Here is a 23500-nt window from a genome sequence, read left to right on the forward strand (position 1 = left end):
TTAAGACCAGTGGACAGTTGCATAAACTGCTAGTCTTACAAGTTATTTTTTTTTTTTTTAAAGCCACTTACATAAAATGTAGATTGGACTAATTTGAACCAGTAAAGCAAAACTGATTATGCCTAAGTCAAGCTAGTTCTTAATTAGTTCTTAATGACATGATAATTTGGACATCAATTTTAGCTCATCTAAATGAGTCTAGTGCAATCTGAGATTTTTCTGTTATTAACCAATGTGGGTGTTCCTTTTTCTTGACGGGAGGACGCAAAACTGAAATAACGTTTGAGACATAAGAAACACATTCAGTCTGATAAGTGAGATCATTTATTGTTGTTTAATCAATTTTCTTTAACTGCTGATAGCACACATTGTACAGCATATCTGTAAATAAACATACCTGACACAATTGAGTGGCAAATAAAAACGGAAAGAGTTATTGTTAACAATATTTAAAAAAAAAAACCTTGAGAAAATTCTTGTTATTGAGTCACATGACCATAAATGCAACACCATTTGTTATAAGTTCAAATAACAGTGTAGCTGATTTAATGTTAACTTTTGTCATTCTACAGTAGAAGGGTTAATTGTGAGATTTAAAGTTGAAAAAAAAAAAAAACACTTTCTCTACTTAATGATCAATAGTGTTTCTGCAGCAATAAAGGTGCCATTCATATTTTTGGTGACATAGTAAATACCACAAATATTACATGAAAAATTAAGATGCAAGCTTAATTTCTGCATAATATAAAAGCATATTCTCCATTAAATTTCCATTTAAAGGAGTTTTCCAGGATTAGTACAAGTTACGCTCAACAGCATTTGTGGCATAATGTTGATTACCACAGAAAATAGTTTTGGGAAAAAAGCACATATTGTTTATGTCTTGTGGCTATACTAATAAAACAGTATTTTAAAGTTAATACATTTGTTGTAAGATTCTTACTGCAATTCAGATTTTAAAGAAAATGGAGAATCATGGTGCAATGCATTTCTGTGGTAATCATTAAAACATAATGCCACAATGCTGTTGCTTGGCTTAACTTGTACTGGATCCAAAAGCTCAATATAATTCAAACTGTATATCAACTTTAGAAGAGGTTTTAGACTCTCCAACCTTAGATGTTAGCATGTTAACTTATTGTTTGTTTATGCTCACTTTAGCAGGCAAGATAGAGATGGGTGTGCTCTGGAGCCCTGGGCCAAAGATGGGAAACAGCTTTTCATTGAACTTATCATTATACGTGCATAGGTGCTTGTTGTTGCCTGTATCCCAGAACGACACTTCTCCCTTCTCCATATTGACCTTTACCCTGATGGTTTCGGGCCTTCTCTCTAGATTCAGCACAGTGCGTGGAGTGGTCAGAGCATTGTAGACCCCTTTACTCAGGCCGATGGTCCACACTCCTGCTTTTGTTGTCACTGTGAACTTCCTCTTCCGAACTACTGACTCCTTGCATACTCCTAAGATCCATTTGGGGTGGTCAGTCACTCGGACCTCCCAACGGTGGCGCCCTGAGGAGAAACCTTCTGAACCAAGAACAAAAACACAGGGATCGAACCTCTCAGGGTTGTCTGGGAAAGACTGCCTCTCCTGACTCTCTTGCACACTGGAAAAATCAGGAGATATAGAGAGCCAAGGCGAGACTGTGTTGGGATCCAGGATTACAGGCACTGCAGACACAAAAATTTGAAGGTGACCCACAAAGTTCTCTGAGTTAGTATTACACATATTGTATACAAGATGAAATGTGCACTCACAACATGTGATATGAGATTGCATATTTTCCCAGATTTTGTAACCCAAAGCGCCTACATGCTTGGCCATGTTAATGAGAGCTCCTTCAACCTTCCTTGGTTCATCACCAGTCCACTGGGTTCTGTGACAGACATCAAGTGACGTTTACCCTCTTACACACAGCAGAATTAAAGTCACAATGAAATGGACTGAAACAGATTGTTGAAAAATGAAAAAATGTAGGACAGTGACTTGGTTATATGAGTTGTTGATTGGATTTTGAGATGTGCTTCTGCATACGTCTGCCGTTTTCACTGGAAGATCCAGTTACGACATTTTTATTACATTTTGAGGTAAAAAAAAAAAGAAAGAAAGAAACATTATGTTCACAATTGTTTGTAAAAATCCAGTTATTTTAAAAGGAATCCGAGCGATCAAGAATTTTGCGAGGGTGAAAGAATTCCCCATGAAAATTTCGCTACAGGTTCAGCTGGTCATGCGAATGAACCAACAGAAAACTGCTTGGCTTTAAAATGACTTCTTTGTGAGCTGTGCTTATACATCACAACACTCATAGACAGTGGGAATTTTGCTAATGTGACCACACCTTAAAGATACAGTACACCCAAAAAGAAATTAAGTCATTATTTACTAGTGTTTTTGTTGTTTTGTTTTTATTAATATTGATTTCTCAAAGTGTTGCGCTTGTGTGCTACACAGTGAACGTGCAGTCATACACAGCAGACCAGTGGACAAGGTAAGGATTTAATTAAATGATAAATTACATTTTTGTTTGCTTTTCACCAAATCCTTGTATGCCCTCAGAGCACTTAGAATATATGGCACAAGTCACCAGGGATCATTCCTGTGACCAGGTTTGAAGCCAATCGCTATTCACTGCCATTATATGGATGAGCATGAGCAGGACATTTTGTGATCCGAAAAGCAAAGAAGGACATACGGCATTAGAACACTAATGCCAAAGTAAATAATGACTTGATTTTCATTTTTTGGGAGAACTAACCCTTTAAGATCTATAACATGCATTTAGAAACTAGACAGAGGGAAGTTTCATTTCATGTCAACTTTAAAGCATATTAGATGGAAAAAGGGCAAAAGGGCATCAGTGTGAGCAAATACAGCAATTCATAGCATAGCAGGACTAAGAAATATATGAAAAAAAAATTGAGAGGCACATACCGTCTTTTTAGCTTCTGGAAATTCTAAGAAAGAAAATGTGAAAAGTTCACTTAAAAGAGCTGAATGAAGGATTCATGTATAATTTAGTTATTAGTTATGTTACAGTATGAGAAAACCCTTTATAAATGTAAGGAGTCAATGAACTAATGCTCAATTTCCATATCTTGTTTAGTTACCGGGTTTAATAAAAGATTTTGCTGTATGTTTTAAGGCCTTGCATGGCTTAGCCCTACAGTACATAGGTGATCTCCTCCTCCTCCTTCCGCTTCCATAATATTTACAGGTTGAAGGTCATTTTTCCCCGTTGACTGATTTTTTCGAGATTTAGGCCATTGTCTTGCAGAGTTTAGCTTCAACACCAATTAAACAGGCCTGATCCTGCTAATCAATGTCTTACTTCCAGGCAGATGTGTTGAGGCAAGTTGGAGCTAAACTCTGCCGGACAGAATGGGGCAGGTTTGGATATCCCAGTTTTATTAATCTGTTCTTTTTTATTGTTACATTTTGTATTTATTATAGTTTTGTTGATTGTACAGCACTTAAGGTACAACATTTGTTGCTTTATAATGTGCTTTATAAATAAACTTGAACTTGAAAAGTGCACTTCATACATACAATAACTGGAATGTACATCTGCTGAGCATGTTTAAGTAAGTCTAATCAAAATGTATGGATGCATATGTGTGTCCTGTTTACAAATGGTAAACTGAGAGTAAGTTTTAATCATTATCTGGTATACAAAAAGCTATTACCCCGTCCAATAAAATCTTACCTGAAGGAAAGTCAAGTCCTCGGCTCCCATTTCCCTCTTTACCGACTGAATCAATTCTGCGAGAGCTGAAATATCACGAGTGATGCTTTCAATCCTCTCATTCATCATCAGCTTCTTCTCATTTTCTTCTCTATGCAAAGCATTTATTCTAAGTGTCTCCTCCTCATTTAAGACCTGATGGAGTCTCTCAAACTCCTGCTTGATTTGCGTTTCTGCCTCTTTGGTCTGGCCCTGTAACAAAACAGAGAAGTGAAATGAGCATATGGTTTAAATGATCAAGACTTTGTTGAAGTTTTTGGCCTTTAAAACGTTTTCAGAATCTGTTTACCTCAATAAAGGAGATTGTGTCTCTATATCTTTTTTTCGTCCTTTTGAAGGAGTCCTGCTTACTTTCCAGTATTTTTATTTTCATGTTAAGCTCATCCTTTAAAAAAAATTGCAAGTTAGAAATGTGCATTTACAGTATGCATTTCCACACACACACACAAAAAAGTCAGTATTCATTGTAGCTGTAACATGAAGGATGTTTCTTTTGGTTCACTACTTATCATGGTGAGGGGAAATGTAATGAGCTCAGCTCACCTTGCAGAAAGGCACTCCCTGATCTATCGGCACCAGCTCGTGTCCTGGGTGAATAGTCACGCAATCCACACACACAGGTTCCTCGTCTTTAATGCAGAAGAGCTGGAAGGGGCGCTGGTGCAAACCACAGATGGCCTCATCGATAGGACCTCCTGTTCTCCAGTTCCTCTCCTTTTTATAGGATACGCAGGTGTTGTTCAGTGCGCGGTTGGGGATCGGTGTCTCTCCGTCGCAGCATTTTCGGCACATCGGGCACTGCTTTTTCGTCTGGTTCTTCCAGCTGCTCTCCAGACATTGCTGACAGAAACTATGGCTACACGAGAGCAACACGGGTTCCCTAAAAATGTCTTTACACACAGGACACGTTAAGTCTGATTCGAGAAGAGATTGTCTGTCTGTGATGTCCTCGTCACTGCATTCTGCCATGTTAGACTCGAGCTGTACTTTCACTTTCGCAAAACGGCAATATTTTCTTATGGGAGTTTAAAAGATGCTTAAAAATCGCTGAGCTGTTTAAAACAGCAAACCTTTAGCGCTTAAAATGTGTTGTTTAAAAAGAAAAGAAAAGTAGTAAGCAATTTTTTAAGGACGAGGCGTTCTACCTGTTTTCGTCGTATTTCTGTCACTGCAACTTCCGCGTGTGTGAAAGAGAGAGAGAGAGTGGGCGGGGATAGAAAATCAGGAAAATATAATAAAAGTGCAAACAGTCAAACAAGTTTGTCTACATTTTCATACAGAATTGGTTTGAAATCTCTCAACAACACCACTAGTTAATTTTGATATATATAATTACAGATATATAAATTTCTGTCAGGAATTTCCGGGGCATGATCGGTTGAAGTTTTCTAGCAAAGTATTTTTTGTCGTTTGTGATATTTATTAATTAATAATTGATAATACGTGATAAATAATAAATGGTGTAATGTTTTGTCAATATACATTGTTGAATATAAAGAAAAGTATTTGAACAACATTTATGAACAAAAATTAAATAAATATTATAAAAAATATATGATTAAATGTAAGCATAAATATTTTTTTTCAGTAATTTTTTAAAACATATTAAACAATAAAAGGTGAGTAAAAATAAATGTAAATGTATTTATTTATTTATGTAACATGAAACTGACATATAGCCTATAACCTACGGCGTGAAATAACAAAACGAAAATGTAATAATTTCGCTATAAAGTAAATTGTTTATTTTAGTCTGTTAAATCACTCCATACGTTGTCTTAATATCTATATCAAGCTTAGGACAAATATGACGCCAGGGGATCGTCATATTTGTCCTAAGCATTAAAAGTAAAAAAAAAAAAAAAAAAAAAAACTGACATGTAAGATTGCAGTGCAATACTATCAAAAGACCAGCAGAGAACCCGTTCAGCATGCTCACGGTTATAAGGCTTTGTGTTGTTGACAACCATCTGAAAGCGCGCACACACACAATCCCCAGTTAACAAGCACTAAGCACACAGCTGCACGATTCAAGACGCGTCCTGGGCATCAGGAAAAACTTAAGCACACGGTTGATGTTGGAGCAGTTATTTCGTGGATTTTTAGCCAGAAGTTAAACCAAAGAGGAAGCGCACATTCTTCTTAATAACATCTGGATATGTTTGGTAAATAAAGCCATCCTGTGAGCCGAGCTCAAGGCCTTTGATTCCAGCAGCTTTCACACATCATCATCATCCGCGGTGGTCTCGCGCTTTAAACCGCCGCTGGGCTCAGCAACAACACCATCACCACTAGCCGCAGCGATACTGCTGGGGCGTCGCGTCGCGTCGCTCAGCGCGTCTATTTATTTATCTACCTGACACAGGATGTAAGTTACGAATACACCAATGCTTTAGAAACATGGAGACCAAGACTCGGGAACTGGTGAGTAAATGAGCGGAGGACGGTTTGCTTTTTCCCGAGAGCTAGCGGGATAGACATGGCTAACGTTAGTCGGTTAAGTTAGCTTGTTCAGCTAAAGCGCTGGATCAGTTGTCGGCTTTAACAGTCTCTTTGATTGATACGAGTCAGTAAATGCTTAACTGACAATGGACAGATGTACATTGCTATATACATTTTTGTTTCACAGGGGACATTCGGTTAAATGTCATGACAGAACAGCTAACGTTAAGTAACGTTAAACCGTTAGCCCAGCATTGCTGTTACAATGATGCCTGTGTCAGCTAAACCAATACATACTAACGTTAGTTTAAAAGCACAAATTAGAAAAAAAGATTGGAAAATTAATCAAATTCCAAATGCACTCCTCCTTAGATTTTATGTTGGGTCATTTTCTGTGTGTATGTCACATAGTTACGTGTTGAAAGTGCCTTTTTTACTCATAAGGTTTGTGCTACTTTTGCAGCAAATATGGGTGATTCTGGTCTATTGCATAGTTTTTCCAAAGACAGCTTAGGGTTTTTGCAAGCATCCCTTTTGCATCAGATGTTGTCTTTTTGATTAGATAAGAATGCTTTGATTATCCAGGACAACGAATTTACAGTTTCTACTGTGTCAGTGACAAGACAAAAACATAAAACGACCATATTTAATAATATATATAATGCAAATAAGTATTAAGGATAGTATCTAATATAAGGATGAATCTTCTAAAGCCTAATATTTTTCTATTATGTTTAAAAAAAAAGGAAAATTTGACAAAAAAGTTTACTTTCATTGTATCATGTTTGATACACCAGGCTTTTTTGGCTAATATGTTATTGTTAGAATATTACAATCATTCCATTAATTAATGAATTAATTGTAGGGCCAAAACATGGTTAATGCAAAGCAATAAAATGATTGAGAGATGTACATATAAACAAATATATTCTTATGTTTACTTAAAAAAAAAAAATCAAAAGATTTCACAGAAAAAAGTGTACACATGTAGCTGTTTTACTTGATTTGTGCAGTGTCTGGTCTGTTCTGTGTTGTCATTTATATGGTGTTAAATGTTGCTTGGTCAACAATTGTTGTTTTTAATGGTGCTATATAAATAAAGTTGACGTTGACATGTACTAGAACTTGAAGGTGGACTTTTCTAGAATTATAATTAAAGGCCTTTTACTTGCTAAAAAAGTATGAAATATCAGTCAGAGGGCATGTAGATGATTTTCAGCAGAGGTTTTTCTGCAAGTGTTGATTGAGTTGATAATTTAGAGGTCTAATATACAGTAGGCTAATTGGGGATGCCATATTATAGAGTTAATTTTACTGTTGTGTTATTTGTGGATAATTCATATATATAATTTGATGTTTTTTCTCTATAGGTCTCCATACTGTGAGCAAGCCCAACTTCCCACCCTCCAGCAGTTTCTCAATCTTTTTCTCATTTTGCCCTTTGCGGCTGGAGGAGAGGATGATTTCCCACACCCCGACTCTCCTGCTGCTTGTCTTGGTGGTTCTGATCCCTGTTATCTGGGCAGGAGACTGTAAGGGCCAAAGACAGGTTCTCCGGGGTGTCCCAGGATATGTCACAGATGGGCCGGGAAACTACTCTGTGAATGGGAACTGCGAGTGGCTCATCAAGGGTTGGTGTCAAAAACTACAAAAACAAAGGGCTGATGAATGAAAGAAGCTTTATTAGCATATAGTAGAAATGAAAGTTTTCAGTTTTTTTCATTCACCCAATCTTTTTTCTAAATACATCTTATTGATCTTATTGTGAATGATTTGTTCATGCATCAATATTTCTTTTTTTACATTTTTCATAATTTGGTCAATCCTGATATTCTGTTCTCTTCAAACTATAGACCTCTCTGTGTTCACGTATGACAGACTTCTCCAAATAATTAGTCAGTCTAAAGTCTAAAGTCTGACCCTTTCTGCAAGCTTGCATTCAGATCTGCATCCAATCAACAACCGATAGATAAAACCAAGTCTTTTTTTTGATTATCTGTTTCGCTTTGATGCACATCACAATATGGAAGAAAAGATGTCACTACTTTTGTTTTATTGCATCTTGAATTCTTTCGTCACATGATTAAGTTGGTATTTCAGTATTTGCTGCTTTAATAAAATGAGAGCTGAAGGAAATCTTCTGCAGACTCATCATGTTACTAAGGATGGCTTATTTAATAATTATTACAACTACCAATATCAGTAGCTAAGTGACCGTAACCCTTCACTCTCTAAATTGTTATAGTTGTATGTTTGTTCTATTTGTAATTGGAACTCTTCCCGAACTACTTCTTCAGCTCCCAGCAGAAACCATCGCATTGTGCTTAACTTCACGTTTATGGAGACGGAGTGCACCTATGACTATCTGTTTGTCTACGATGGAGATTCCTACCAGAGCCCCCTGCTGGCAAGTTTAAGTGGCACCACCCTACCACAACCAATTGAAGCCAAGTCTGGTAAGGTAAGCCCAAAAGTATCAGTTTACATCCTCTGTTCAACTCTAGTCTGAGTCTGTGTGCTTTCCTTTTCAAGGAGTCAAAATGCACTCCCCTTTTTTTTTGTTTGCTTAAAGGACAAGTTCGGTATTTTACACTTAAAGCCCTGTTTACAGATAGTTTCTGATGAAATAGAACGGTTGAGATAAAAATGTGGACACATGCTGCTGTCCCGAGAATTTTAGGTTTATTTCGCTTCTCCCCCCCACCTACACAATGGCAGCCTATGGGCACTGGAACAATCCTTCCTAAAACGCATTAAACTTTCGATTACAAAGACGTGAAACTCACCGAGTGGTCATAGGTGTTCACTGATATGCTCACACAAAAATCGCTGCAAAAGATGCTTTCCAACAGGTTTTATCGTAGTTTTTGTCCAACTCCATTGACTTGAATTGGATGGGCTGTGTGCGGTACGGTATTACTCCGCCGCTTCTTCTTCTGCTTCTTCTGTGTATTCAATGAAATGCCAGTGGTTTGCTTGTAATTGGCAAAGGTGCATTATCGCCACCAACTGGGCTGGAGTGTTTATTAATCAAGCTCTCAACGGAAGAATGTACGGGTGTGAGACGTTTGGAAAAATAGGTCCACAGTTTTACAACAAATGGTAAAACACCTGTTGGAAAGCATCTTTTTCAGCGATTTTTTTTGTGAGCATATCATTGAACACCCCTGACCACTCGGTGAGTTTCACGTCTTTGTAAACGAAAGTTTAATGCGTTTTATGAAGGATTGTTCCAGTGCCCATAGGCTGCCATTGTGTAGGTGGGGGGGAAAGCGAAATAAACCTAAAATTCTCGGGACAGCAGCATGTGTCCACATTTTAATCTTAACCGTTCTATTTCATCAGAAACGATCTGTAAACAGGGCTTTAAGTGTAAAATACCGAACTTGTCCTTTAATGCTTTTTATTCTGCTTTGAGAAGTTCCATCTTAGGTATTTCCATTTATGTCAGCGTGTGTCCGTTTTATAAGACAATGAGTCATAAGAAACTATGCCAGAGCTTGACTGCTAGACTGGTTTCTTGCTCACTTTCTGCCTCTCTTTGTGCATACATAGTCATTATAATTTGTTCATCTTTTTGTTGTGTTCTTTACAAGATGCTGCTCCACCTCTTCAGTGATGCCAACTACAACCTGCTGGGCTTCAATGCCACCTACACGTTTTCAGTTTGCCCTGGGGACTGCGGTGGTCATGGGCGCTGTGATGTAGCTACTGCCCGCTGTCAGTGCCATCAGGGGTGGGGAGGAGTGGACTGCAGTACCCCTCTCTGCTCCCAGGTCTGCACACAACATGACCATGGTCGCTGTGATAAGGTAAGGAAAATGGAACCTCTTAAAAAAAGTATTTTAAGTATTGTTCTCCAGGTAACCCATCCTTAATAACATGAGTCTGCAGAAGATATCCTTCAGCTCTCATGTTATTAAAGCAGCAAACACTGAAATATCAACTGAATTATTTGACTAAAGAGTTATTGAATCCCTCTCTTGATTACAGAGGGGTGAGCATTGTATCTGCAACCCTGGCTTTGTGGGACAGAACTGTCAGCTGGGTCTCCGTGACAACAGTGGGGCAGGACAGTGGTGGGAGGTGAGCTCAGGTGACATTCAAGCAGCCCCTCGCACCGCTTCTGCTGGAGTTTACCTGGCTTCCGCTGGAGCCATGTACATGTTCGGAGGTAAGACGGAGTGAGAAAGTTATTCAGCCTTTCCCATCGCTGACTGATCATTAATCACTTCTCATAATCTGGGATGTGGGTTTCACACATTTAAAAAATGTTTTTGAATAATTTGATTCAGGGGTTTGTCAAACTTTTTGCCCAGGTTTCTTGCAAAGGACCCCCCTCCTACAAAATAAAGGCAGCCATGTCTCTTCAAGTATAAAAACTTTATATGTATGAGAAACATATTAGGCTTCATATATTAAATTATTATTTAACTGTATTTTACATTATCAGTCTACTAAAGCAATATTTACTTTGTTCATTTTTTTACATAGACATTAAAATGTTATATAGAAACTATATACAGACTATCTTCCAGTAGAATAAATTGATCACAATTGTAGAAAATGAAAACGGAACAACAATATTATAAAATAATTTATTTATTTCATATCTTATTGTTATTGTTATTGTTGGACGTTAACTTGAACATGAACTTTGATTTTATTTTACTCTCAATTTGAAAACCCTTGCTTTAAAGTACAGCTGTGATTTATTTAAATTCTTTCTTTATTTCAGGGTTTGATCTAAATAGAGCACTGGGGGACCTTCTTGTTTACAACTTTTTGACCAATAATTGGGAACAGATGTCACATTCATACAGTCCAGTAAGAAACTTCTTCTCTTAAGAATTTTCTTATCTTATGTATTTCTAATAATATATTTTCATTTTAATGATCCCATAAATAATATCACCTCTGTATCAGGCTCCTCGACATTCCCACATAGCAGTAGAATGGCAAGGCAACATGGTCATCTATGGTGGTGAGCTTTCCAACCACTCATTGGCTAGTGATGTATGGGTGTACCGTGCACAGCAAGATGAATGGCAGCAGCTAGGCCAATCAAACTCTTCAGGGGCACCCAGGCTGGCAAATCATGCTGCAGCGATAGTAGACAACTATCTCTATATTTTTGGGGGTGAGTAAACCATATTCCTATTCTTAAATGGAGGATTCTAAAAAAGACCAACATGAGCATTAATGTGATTTTGTTGAAAATACATGCTTCATCTCTTTTTTCCTTTCCTGCCATCTGTCCCCACAAATGTCTGTCTGTGTATCCTCATTTCTTCTTTTTTATATATATTTATATTTTTTGTTACTTGGACTTAGGAGAAATTGTACCTATTCTTAAGAATAATTGATCGACCTGTGTTTTCAGGGAGGACAGAGGAGGACATGTTCTCCTCATCACTGTACCGGTTTCGGTTGTGGGATGGAGTGTGGGAAGCAGTTCAGCCTATGGGCGGAAAACCACCTGCTACCGCAGGACACAGCATGGTTTATCATGCCCATTCCAAAACTCTGCTGGTGTACGGGGGGCACAGACCTACCACTGCTAGGTATGACAACACCAGCTTACCACTGTATCGCACACTTTTGTGTTTGTAATATAAGCTGATTATATAACACACACACACACTAATTATTCTTAAGTAATATATATATATATATATATATATATATATATATATATACACATACATACATACATACACTCACCTAAATGATTATTAGGAACACCTGTTCAATTTCTCATTAATGCAATTATCTAATCAACCAATCACATGGCAGTTGCTTCAATGCATTTAGGGGTGTGGTCCTGGTCCAGACAATCTCCTGAACTCCAAACTGAATGTCAGAATGGGAAAGAAAGGTGATTTAAGCAATTTTGAGCATGGCATGGTAGTTGGTGCCAGACGGGCCGGTCTGAGTATTTCACAATCTGCTCAGTTACTGGGATTTTCACGCACAACCATTTCTAGGGTTTACAAAGAATGGTGTGAAAAGGGAAAAACATCCAGTATGCGGCAGTCCTGTGGGCGAAAATGCCTTGTTGATGCTAGAGGTCAGAGGAGAATGGGCCGACTGATTCAAGCTGATAGAAGAGCAACTTTGACTGAAATAACCACTCGTTACAACCGAGGTATGCAGCAAAGCATTTGTGAAGCCACAACACGCACAACCTTGAGGCGGATGGGCTACAACAGCAGAAGACCCCACCGGGTACCACTCATCTCCATTACAAATAGGAAAAAGAGGCTACAATTTGCACGAGCTCACCAAAATTGGACAGGTGAAGACTGGAAAAATGTTGCCTGGTCTGATGAGTCTCGATTTCTGTTGAGACATTCAGATGGTAGAGTCAGAATTTGGCGTAAACAGAATGAGAACATGGATCCATCATGCCTTGTTACCACTGCAGGCTGGTGGTGGTGGTGTAATGGTGTGGGGGATGTTTTCTTGGCACACTTTAGGCCCCTTAGTGCCAATTGGGCATCGTTTAAATGCCACGGCCTACCTGAGCATTGTTTCTGACCATGTCCATCCCTTTATGACCACCATGTACCCATCCTCTGATGGCTACTTCCAGCAGGATAATGCACCATGTCACAAAGCTCGAATCATTTCAAATTGGTTTCTTGAACATGACAATGAGTTCACTGTACTAAAATGGCCCCCACAGTCACCAGATCTCAACCCAATAGAGCATCTTTGGGATGTGGTGGAACGGGAGCTTTGTGCCCTGGATGTGCATCCCACAAATCTCCATCAACTGCAAGATGCTATCCTATCAATATGGGCCAACATTTCTAAAGAATGCTTTCAGCACCTTGTTGAATCAATGCCACGTAGAATTAAGGCAGTTCTGAAGGCGAAAGGGGGTCAAACACAGTATTAGTATGGTGTTCCTAATAATCCTTTAGGTGAGTGTACATATACATATTTATACAGTAGTCAACATTTGAATACGTGATATGTATAAAAAAAAATATGTATAAAAAATAAATATATCAGATCTTGGCTGCGTGATTGTTTATATCATAAGCTATTCACACAGATCTATATATAAAGTTGGACATATAATATATACAAATTTATCCACATACAGTATTCACGTTCACGTAGGGTGATATATACTATATAGAAAATCTAAATTGCTTGATTGCTTATTATATCATCACAAAATGTAAATATTTTCTCCCAACTCTGCTAAATTATTGCTATTAGGTATGAAGATATTAAGGCATCATAAACATTAATATCACGATTTTCTGTAAACTGCTTTAAAGCAATGTTTATTGTAAAAAGTGAAAATTTGACTGACAGCTGGACAATGCTGTTCAAATCACATTAAAAGGCCCTAAAGCATACACAAAAGTTTGGCTGGAAATGTGTGTAGTTCATAAAAGTCTGTAAAAACAGGAGTTCTCTATTAAATGTTATTTTATATCGCTATTCAGAAAACAAAATGGGGGAATATCGCATGAGTAAATGGAAAAATTGTAAACTAGTACTTGAAATCTGACAATGTGCATTGTTTCGTTGCTTTTGTTTCATGCTTAAAGTTACAGTCTACTCCTGTCTCAACCAGGTTCAGTGTGCGTGTGAACTCAACTGATGCTTTCCATGTTGAGAAACGATTTTGGACTTCCTTCCGTTCACGTTTTCCTGCCAGTGGCCCAAGGGAGAGAGCATTCCACACCGCCACCGTCATCGGCAACTACATGGTAGTGTACGGTAAGTAGAGATGAGTTGTAGAGCTACACCCAGCCTTATTGTTTCTGTGGTTTCAATGAGTGGGAATCAAATTAATTAAGGGAGATCTGTTTCTGTTTTTTATCTCAGGAGGGAATGTGCATATTCACTACATGGAAGAGAAGTGCTACGATGAGGAGATCTTTTTTTATCATCTTGGTTGCCATCAGTGGGTGTCTGTTGGCGAAAGCCTCAGTCAGCGTAAGTGTATTTTTATTGGTCAGGGAGAGAGTCTGTTTAATACTTTGTTTAGAGAGGAGATGAAGTATGATGATGCATGTGATTGATGATCCATGCATCCCTGAGGACTCTTTGCAAAAAATAACAGGAGAGCCTGTACGGACTCGTGTGCAAGATGCTTTAGTCTGACTGGGGGCTTGTTATGACCTACTCTTGAGAGGTCATTTGTTGTGTAAATGCCCTTGTGTCTGATGCAGATTTACTGGCCTTCAGCTTTTAAACAAAATGGATTCATAAGAAATAAAACTGCCCTCAGATAAAACAGTGTTTTCTGTTTATTTATTTTTTATTGTAACTTAACCAGAGAAAGCTTACATAGGTTTGGTACCCTTCCTAGTGCCTGTCAGGATTTTTGCAATTGTAATTTTGTTTGTGAGACATTTTTTCTGAAAGCTGGTATTATTCCATAATGATGCTTCAGTTCAGCCCTCTAGGATATTGGGATTCTTGTAACTCTGTAATTGTACTACATCATTTTATTGTTTCCTTACTTTAGTTATTTTCAATAGGCAATTTATAGAAGAATGTACATCTATTAAAAGGAATGCTCCCAGTTAAAGGGATAGTTCACCCAAAAATGAAAATTCTGTGATCATTTACTCACCCTCAAGTTGTTCCAGTTGTTGTACTGTTTTTCCTTCTTCTGCTGAACACAAAAGAAGATATTTTTAAGAATGTGGTATACTAGGGAAGTCAATGGCTGCTGTCAACTGTTTGGTTACCCACATTCTTCAAAATATATTCTTCTGTGTTCAGCAGAAGAAAGCAAATCGTACAGGTTTGGAACAACTTGAGGGTGAGTAAATGATAACAGAATATACATTTTTAGGTGAACTATTACTACAACAATTAGCAGTTGATTATCACAAAAAATAGCTTTGTCAAAATGCTCTTCTTTAAAAAAAGTTTTTTTGAGAACTTATATTATTTTTTCTGTGACATGCTAACACTGTTTCCTCTTTGCTCCTATAGGAGGTGCATCGGTGAGAGGCCGATATTCCCATGTTGCTGCTGTCATGGAGGGACGCGTGCTGCTAGTTGCTGGCGGTTACAGTGGGGTTGCTCGTGGTGACCTCTTGGCATATAAAGTACCGCTGTTTGTAAGCAGTGACCCAGGAGACAGGGTAAAGACATTAGATTACACTTTTCCTAGGATTTGTTTTTCTGTAAGTGTTTGTGTACACACATTACCATTCAAAAGTTTGAGGTTGGTAAGATTTTTAAAATGTTTTTAAAAGAATGTCTTAGATTTATTTATTTAGATAAAAAAAATACAGTAAAACAGTTATATTTTGAACTATTATTAGAATTGAAAATGTTTTTTTTTTTTTTTTTTGTTATTTTAAAATGTAATTTTTTCTTGTGATGGCAAAGCTGAATTTTCAGCTGCCATTACTCCAATCTTTAGTGTCACATGATCCTTCAGAATTTTTTGTATATGCTGATTTGGTACTCAAGTAACATTTATTACTATTACTCAATGTTAAAAATATTTGTGCTGCTTAATAAATGTTATTTTTTTTCTTTGATCAATAGAAAGTTCCAAAGAATAGGATTACATTTATTTGTAGCTAAAATCTTTTGTAACATTATAAATGTCTTTACTGTCACTTTTGATCAATTTAATGTGTCCTTTTTGAATAAATGTGTGAATTTGAGTACATGTGTGTTTGTGTTTTTGTTTAACAGGACACAGTATGCGCCGAAGCTCCAGATGAAAGCTTGTGCCTAAAGAATCCAGAGTGCAGTTGGTGTGAGGGTCGTTGTCGGGAATACCAGCCCACCAACCCGGTAATACTTCTCTAGTTTTTTTCATTTGCACTCAGCTCATCTCATGAGCTTTTGATCACTCATGCCTTTCTAATGCCAACAATCATTTTCACTTATGTGTCTCACTGCTTCATCTGATTTATATGTGCGTTTTACACAGTGTGGCAGCACCGGATGTCTGGGCCTGGCTCGTTTCTTGTCGGACTGCCAGTCATGTCTGGTGTTCAGTGGGGTGCCAAACTCTCTACCACAAGTCTCTGGGGAATTTGGCTGGTGTGTGCAAAATGAGTCCTGCTTGCCTGTTTCAGGTAAAGAGAGAGGAGAGAGCGACCATAGCATGACTTAAAACATTGTAGATATGCGACCACACACTGCTCAGTAAATCTTTATTTCTGGACACTTTTTACAGTCTGTGAAATAATGTGTTACTGAGTGCCATGTGTTTGTAGATCAGTTTTAGTTGTGCTGTGTTAATATACTGTGCCTTTCACTGGTTTTAAGCTCATGTACACAATATACGTTAATGTCAAGTGACCTGTGTGTGTATGTAATCCTTTGGCATATCATGTGTATATTTTGTACACTTTGACCCCTGGCAGAGCGCAGTGCATGCCGCGTGGACCAGATCTCTGGGGCGTACGGCTGGTGGGGGGAGCGCACGCGTTTCCTCACCTCCCTCCCCTTCTGTCGCACCGAGAACTATGTCCCGGGACTGCATCTGCTCACCTTCCAGCATCCACGCAATCAATCACAGCCTGACAAGGTATGACAGGTTCAATCCTGAGCTCTCATGACCCTAGCTCTGCACCCATATATGGTTCTCACCTCTGTTTTTTCTGTTTATGCACTCTTCTTGTGCTATCACTTTTTTATTATTTTATCTCTATATTTTCTTCGTCCAAGTTTTTTCTTAAATTGATGTTATTCTTCCTCTGAGCACCCTCCACCTCTGCTCTTCTCTCTCACACTCATGTGTGCTTCTTTGTAGGTATCTATCCTGCGCAGTACCTCCATCATCCTCAATCCCTCTACAGAGATGGATGTAACACTGCAGTTTCGGGGATTTATTCATCCCTTATGGAGCGCCCCTCCTCCTGCAGCTCCACCTCAGGAAACTGTTGCCATGTGGGCTCGAATTCAGAAGCTCCACTTCACTGCTCAAATGGCTGCCGGACCCAACTCTCTTCAACTGGTATGGAATATCACAAAATCAGGTTTCCTCTTTTAGACAAGAAAGTCGTGTCATGGGTTACAGTCTCTTGAGGCTTTTAAACCTCTCTTTCGTGCAGACGGATGTGCTGGGACGGTGGTCCGCTCAGGAGGAGAAGGAGATCCGTATGCTATCCCGGCCGGATGGTTCCCGTCTGTTCCAGAATCTTACACGAGGAAACTGGTACCTGATCCAGGCGGAGGGCTACCTAAATAACTCTGCGTCGGGACAGACTAGTGAGATGGCTCTTACCTGGAACCGCACAGCTTTACCTGGAGGCAGTGTAAGTGCATATTACCTAACAGAGCAGCTTAAAATAAGTCTCATATTATATCAGACTTGCAAAATATGCTAGATTTAACTTTTTAACATTTTAATTTTTAGCGCTGCAACTATTGCAATACCAGTTACATTTCATTATTCTTGATAAATGGAGTGTTTGCAGAAACACTTTTCACAGTTTGAAAAACGCAGAACTGTAGTAATCTTTATTTTTATTCAATGTTTTATTCATGTTTATTCAAAAATTGTTTATTTATATATAATTGTTCATATAAAAATATTGTTTCTTATACATGTTGCATATAGGATTTCAGATTTCAATCCCGATAAGTTTATTATGATTTGATCTCTTTTTGAGTTTATTATCCCCTTTGATTTGATAAATATTATTATATAATGAATGTTGTTTATTGACTAAAAATGCGTTAGAACACGTTCATCTCGAAGACAAGTTTGTTTAGAATCAGCTACATATAGCAGGTCGGCTGACTCGATTTCCTTCTCATACATTCCCGTAGCGTCACAGTGGATTTCCCTGTTGAAGCCTAGCATCCATTGACTTCAATGGGGCTCCTTTGAAGAGTTTTTTTCAGTGCTTCGTAACTAGATGGTCATTGGATAAATGCTGCGATTATGTCCCGCCCACGGACGCTCACAGCGTCTCTGGGGATGAATGGAGGAGTGGGCTGGCCTGGACTCCGGGCTTCTGCGTGATGATTGGAGGGTCTGTCGAAAGACTGCATCTCCTTTTGATTGACAGCGATTTTGTACTATAAAAAGTAGCTGACGCTGAAGCTATTCAAGCTCAGTCCCATCACGGATTTTGCAAGTGCAATCGAAAGACAAACTGCTGCAACCTGTTTCTTGGTATTTGCTTGACGAAATTGCTAGCCAATTTTCATCATATATTTCACACAATTATACACCACATAACCTAATTCACACATTTCCTCCGTCGAGTTTAATATCTTTTTTTTAGATTGTTTGTTCATTCATTCATACAGTAGGCTAGGCTAGCGTCGTAGGGGTGAATTTACGTATAAATAAATGGACAATTTTTATGATGTAGGCCGAAAATGAGCTTCCCCTCTTTGAAAGACCAGCAGCCACCACTGATACTATAGTAAACTTTTAAAATATGCTTTAATATTTATGTAGTATCATATAATGCGGTTCATTGCACTTTTACATCCTGTCCTTAATTTCCAACATTTTCCAGGAGATCTCTTTCCTGTTCCTCGAACCCTTCCGTTCCAATTCGTGTTCAGAGTACCGCTCATGCTTGGCCTGCCTGTCTGATCAGTCTTGTGGCTGGTGTCCCACCATGAACCTGTGTTTTCTGCGCTCTGACATCAGTCAGCAGCCTTGCATTGACCCCCAGGGAGAGGAGCGCCACCTACTGCTCAACCCTCAGCATTGCACACTATGTGAGGAGTATAGAGACTGTGCCTCCTGCACTCAGGTACTGCATCTACATCAACGTGTCTGAGAGACTGCAATGAGTGTTTTGATCCAGAGCAGCATGCAGTCTGTTTACCAACTTTAGTTTTCTGTTAGACTGCAGCAGAGTTCAGTCTCATGTCTGAATGTTTGTAGGACCCCTACTGTGAGTGGCAGATCAACTCCAGCAAGAAGGGAGATTATCTGTGCAGTCGCCGTGGGAGATTAGAGGGGTCTATCCGGGAACCAGGAGGGTGTCCTAAAGTTTGCAACCAGTAAGTTTGAAGTGATAAACTTGTCTATGAATTATTAGTTTGGTGAATTTAATATCTGATGAGACTGAAGGACCTCAAAAAGATATCGACCTAGGTTCTCTTTTCATATTCCATCCTCCCTCTCTCTCTATCTCTCTGTCTCTCTCTCTTTTACAGGAGGTTGACGTGTGGAGAATGTTTGTCTAACTCCAGTCAGTGTGCATGGTGTGAATCTGCTCAGACCTGTTTCTACTTTGCTGCGTACCTCACAAAGTTCCCCTATGGAGAGTGCAGGGACTGGTATGACAGGTAGGATTTTGCAGCTTCTGCTAGGACTTTAAACTGCTGGGACTTACATATTTTTGTTGTTAATATTAATGATGATGATAATAATAATAACAATAATAAGAAAAATAATATAAATTACAGTACTGTAGTAGTAATAGTTCTCTCATAATTTCTCCCTCTTCACTTGTGCTTGCTGTACTGAACTACACAGCTTGTCGTTGCTTTTGCTGAAAATCTTCCTCTCTGATCTTCTCTCTCCAGTGTTCACTCTGTCCCTCAGTGTAAGCAGTGCTCTGCTCTCGCCACCTGTTCAGAGTGTCTGCAGACCTTTCAGTGCGGCTGGTGTGGAGACTACAACAACCCAACCATCGGCAGGTAGGATAGAAGCATATATCAGTGAATTAACCTCATAGAAAACTTCTCTTCATCTCTCTTTTATCCTCTTTACATTACTTCCTGCCCTTCTGGTTTTTCCTCAGGTGTTTGAGAGGTGACTGGGGTGGGATGGATGATCCCTCTGCTGTTAACTGCAGTATGGCTGTAGCTGAGGTGAAAGCCAGCAGGTGAGATTAAAACACTTTATATCTTAGTGGATGAGCAAATGTCTTGTGATAATTATTTTATTTTATCTTCCATCAGCCCTGAGCCTCAAACTTTATCACCCCCTCGGCTGATGGAGCTTGAGATGGAGATGGAATTGGAGCTAGAGCTGCTAGAAGGTATGGAAGGAGATGGAGATGCTGTTTGGTCCTATCCATCCTGTCCAGATGTGGAGGAGTGTCGCTTGGGCTTGCATACCTGCCATCCCTCCGCTACCTGTGTCAACACTCCAACCTCCTATGAGTGTCACTGTGAAAGGGGCTTCACAGGAGATGGAGTGCACCACTGCAACCAGACGTGAGACTTTCTGTTACACTAGGCGCGTTTCCATTACAGATTTGCGCAAAACTTTTGCGATTTTTTTTTTTTATTATTTATTTTTTATTTTTTATTTTTTTTAAAAATACTATTCAAAAACTAATCAAAAACTATTGCGAAATGATGGCGTTTCCATTAACTGATGTTATGCGACTACAGCGTAATTTTTTCCCTCTCGCGATAAGTCATTCCAAAAATCATGGCAACGGACGTTGGTAGGTTTATATATATCATCGCACTAGACATTATTATTATTAATGGAAGGAAACATAGGCTTGTTATCCAAGCATTAATGGCAAGGAAAGACCCTTACTTACAGCACACATCCAGGTGTTTCTTACTCATTTCTGCTCCGAGGTCTTGATTGTGGCACCTCTATGAGGTTTAGAATCCAGTATTCCTGTAATTCTTTTGTCTTTTATGAATTTAATAAAGAGCTCTGTCTCGTATTCTGTCCAAACACACCGTGCCATCTAAGTCAGGTGACCTGTAAATGTGCAAAATCTGTTTCCATTGCAGTTTTGCGAAATATTCCTTTTTCGAATTGACTGAAAAACCACCTCATGCGAGTGTAAAAACGTTTTTGCGATAAATGGGAGTTTTTGCTAAATTTACGTGTTTCCATTGAGCGTATTTTTAATTCGCAATTTCAATTTGCGCAATTTGAAGGGTAATGGAAACGCGGCTACTGTTTTCAGGGGTGGATGTTTTTTCTTTTCTAGAGCCATTAGTTATTACAGCTCATAGTTCTGCCTTGTAATTTGTAATAATGTTCATGCTCTCTCTCAGATGTTATAACGAGTGCCGTCAGGGCCGGTGCAGTGGGAGTCCACGGTTTGAGTGCGAGTGCTCTTTGGGTTGGACCTCGGACCCGGCCACTCTGGTGCTGAGTGGAGTGGAGTGTGATGTGGATTGTGGATGTAACTTCCACAGCACGTGTATTACGGCTCCAGGGATCTGTGACCAATGCCAAGGTAAAGAACCCTTCTGAGTTTAAAACATCCATTTCTCCATCTTTTAGCAAGTTCTAAGCCCTTACCTACTATATTTTTCTATTCCTCCTCAGATTGGACAACAGGGCCACACTGCGATCACTGCAAGCCTGGTAGTTTTGGTTCTGCTTTGGCAGGGGGTGAAGGCTGCATTGCCTGTCAGTGTAACGGCCACGGTGACGCTCTACAAGGGTTCTGCCATAACCAGACCGGCCAGTGCTACTGTACCCACCACACCCAAGGCCCACACTGTGAGTCTTGCCTGCCTGGATATTATGGAGACCCCAGGTGAGTATCACACTTAGGACGAGCTCTGATTGGGTGAGAAAGGTGTCTTCAAATGTGAGGGTGAAAATGTGACGTTAATCATGGGTTTTCAGCAGGGGGTCTGCAGATTTTTGTTTGACCTCAAAGTTAATGTCATAGTCCAACCAAAAATGAAAATCTTGTCATCAATTACTTGCCTTCGTGTTGTTCCAAAGGCACAAGTTTTAATGAAACTTGAGAAATTTCTCCGTTCCCTTCATTGAAAGTATTTTCCACCAAAACTTTGACACTTTAAAAAGTACCTAAAAGGTGTGTAAAAGTAATGCATATGAATCAAGCAGTTTAATTCAAGTCTTCTTAAGAAACAATAACTTTCTATGGTGAACAGATTTAATTTAGGATTATATATATATAATTAGTTATAGTTTTTCTATAGTTTTTCTGTATAAAATTTCTATATAGTTTTTCTTAGTTACAAACCCGAACTCGAACCTAACCCGAGGCTATTCATTAAACATTAACCCGGACCTGACCCGAAACCCGTAGCAGACCTCTAATTTACATTGGAAAATTGTGGGGCACTGCAGAGCTGGAAAGGACTCAGGCAACACTTTAGTATCATAATAGACGCCTGCTGAAGCCATTCGTTACATTTTAATATATCCTGCTCACTTTACAACTTAACATAAGCTATGTTTCCATCCACTTGTCAATCGAATTATCTGAAGTTCGGTAAAAAAGCTCATGCGAATAAAGCTGGTGAATGTGTGTTTCCATCCAAAGGCTTTAAAGCGAATAAAAACCTGTGCGTAATGACGTCACATGCTGTTTTGCGATCAAATTGGTATATCGAATTGATTTGAGACATTTTAAGGTGTTTCCATTTCATTTTCGCACTGAATCACACAACATTCAAGCATACATTTGCGAACAAAGTTTTGCTAGACAAAATGGATCGCGCCATCTATCGTTTCCATCAGCGTTTATCGCATAAGCCGTATATTGATCAAGATAAAATTCGATGAGACCGACCGTATTTCATTTGAGTCGATATTCATGAAATTCAATCGAATTTTACTGTTTCCATAAGGCATTTTTCATTCAATATCACTCAATTAGGATAAAAACGTGTGGATGGAAACATAGCTACAGTCTAGAAAATCTGAAAGAAAATTGGTTTCAGAATTCTGAACACATTTACAATTTATTGATTCAGTTTATATAGAAGTCTATGTTTTGGATGAATATGTTGGTGGGGCACTGCCCCACCTGTCCTTACAGATGAGCCGCAGCTGTTCCGTTTTATACAATATGTAACATCGAAATTCACATTTTCCTCACAGGAACAACGGTACCTGTTTCAGGCAGTGTCAGGGTCGCTCTGTTCTGCTTTCCTCCTCCTCTTCTGTACCCCTGTCCCTCTCCTCCTCTCTGGGGTGGCATGGAGCAGTCGGTGGCCATGGTGGGCTGTCTCATTGCCTGTGGGTCCTCTCTGTGTCCCAGGATTTGGCTCCATGCATGCCAGGGCAATCATGCCCACCTGTGGCCCTGACCTGGCACCCAGATTCACACACCCAGTGCACAGTGAGTAGATTATTCCACATCAATAGTCTGCATTCATTACTGTCAAAACAGTATTTGTGGCATGTAAATATAGTTACCAGCTAATACTGTGGCCGGAAATGTTTGCATTTATTTATCCGACAGAACTCCTATGTTTATGTATTTGATGGGTTGCCACGATTCCTCAGCAACGGTGTTGTGCACTCCGACCGCAACCTCATTGGAGCATTCTGCGGCACAACAAGAATGGAGCCAATTACTGTTGAGGCTACATCAGGTGAATGACAAAAATAAGGACTGAATAATTGTGTTAGAATTGTGTAGAAT

General features: G+C 39.1%; 2 protein-coding genes across 2 annotated transcripts in view; one reads left to right on the top strand and one right to left on the bottom strand.

Annotated features, from left to right (window-relative positions):
• Positions 1-315: 315 nt before the first annotated feature.
• trim35-28 (tripartite motif containing 35-28) lies at positions 316-4955 on the bottom strand. The gene is made up of 6 exons (XM_081389209.1): positions 4290-4955; positions 4036-4131; positions 3708-3938; positions 2936-2958; positions 1759-1877; positions 316-1671 (listed from the first exon to the last, which is right to left on the bottom strand). Exons 1-6 carry the CDS (start codon positions 4713-4715, stop codon positions 1136-1138), a joined length of 1431 nt encoding a protein of 476 aa, XP_081245335.1. The 5' UTR covers positions 4716-4955; the 3' UTR covers positions 316-1135.
• Positions 4956-6033: 1078 nt separating this feature from the next.
• Positions 6034-23500, top strand: part of megf8 (multiple EGF-like-domains 8) — a 29511-nt gene continuing 12044 nt past the window's right edge. Inside the window, exons 1-26 of the mRNA XM_081389300.1 lie at positions 6034-6170; positions 7559-7819; positions 8486-8649; positions 9785-10000; positions 10182-10362; positions 10927-11015; positions 11115-11328; positions 11572-11752; positions 13786-13931; positions 14040-14150; positions 15162-15313; positions 15879-15980; positions 16120-16267; positions 16559-16722; positions 16948-17151; positions 17249-17452; positions 18671-18913; positions 19048-19166; positions 19323-19454; positions 19695-19808; positions 19913-19996; positions 20073-20330; positions 21141-21325; positions 21418-21631; positions 22954-23194; positions 23318-23450. Coding sequence (XP_081245426.1) covers positions 7648-7819; positions 8486-8649; positions 9785-10000; positions 10182-10362; positions 10927-11015; positions 11115-11328; positions 11572-11752; positions 13786-13931; positions 14040-14150; positions 15162-15313; positions 15879-15980; positions 16120-16267; positions 16559-16722; positions 16948-17151; positions 17249-17452; positions 18671-18913; positions 19048-19166; positions 19323-19454; positions 19695-19808; positions 19913-19996; positions 20073-20330; positions 21141-21325; positions 21418-21631; positions 22954-23194; positions 23318-23450 — 4171 coding nt within the window. The 5' untranslated portion in view covers positions 6034-6170; positions 7559-7647. The remainder of the gene's footprint in view (positions 6171-7558; positions 7820-8485; positions 8650-9784; positions 10001-10181; positions 10363-10926; positions 11016-11114; positions 11329-11571; positions 11753-13785; positions 13932-14039; positions 14151-15161; positions 15314-15878; positions 15981-16119; positions 16268-16558; positions 16723-16947; positions 17152-17248; positions 17453-18670; positions 18914-19047; positions 19167-19322; positions 19455-19694; positions 19809-19912; positions 19997-20072; positions 20331-21140; positions 21326-21417; positions 21632-22953; positions 23195-23317; positions 23451-23500) is intronic.

This window comes from Scardinius erythrophthalmus (assembly GCF_964197995.2).
Source record: "Scardinius erythrophthalmus genome assembly, chromosome: 16".
Classification (NCBI taxonomy): domain Eukaryota; kingdom Metazoa; phylum Chordata; class Actinopteri; order Cypriniformes; family Leuciscidae; genus Scardinius; species Scardinius erythrophthalmus.

Coding starts and splice junctions, on each gene's coding strand:
- trim35-28 (XM_081389209.1), bottom strand. CDS start 4,715: ATGGCAGAATGCAGTGACGAGGACATCACAGACAGACAATCTCTTCTC. Junction 2,959..3,707: donor AGGACTTGACTTTCCTTCAG/GTAAGATTTTAT, acceptor TTTCTTTCTTAG/AATTTCCAGAAGCTAAAAAG. Junction 1,672..1,758: donor GCAATCTCATATCACATGTT/GTGAGTGCACAT, acceptor TTGTGTCTGCAG/TGCCTGTAATCCTGGATCCC.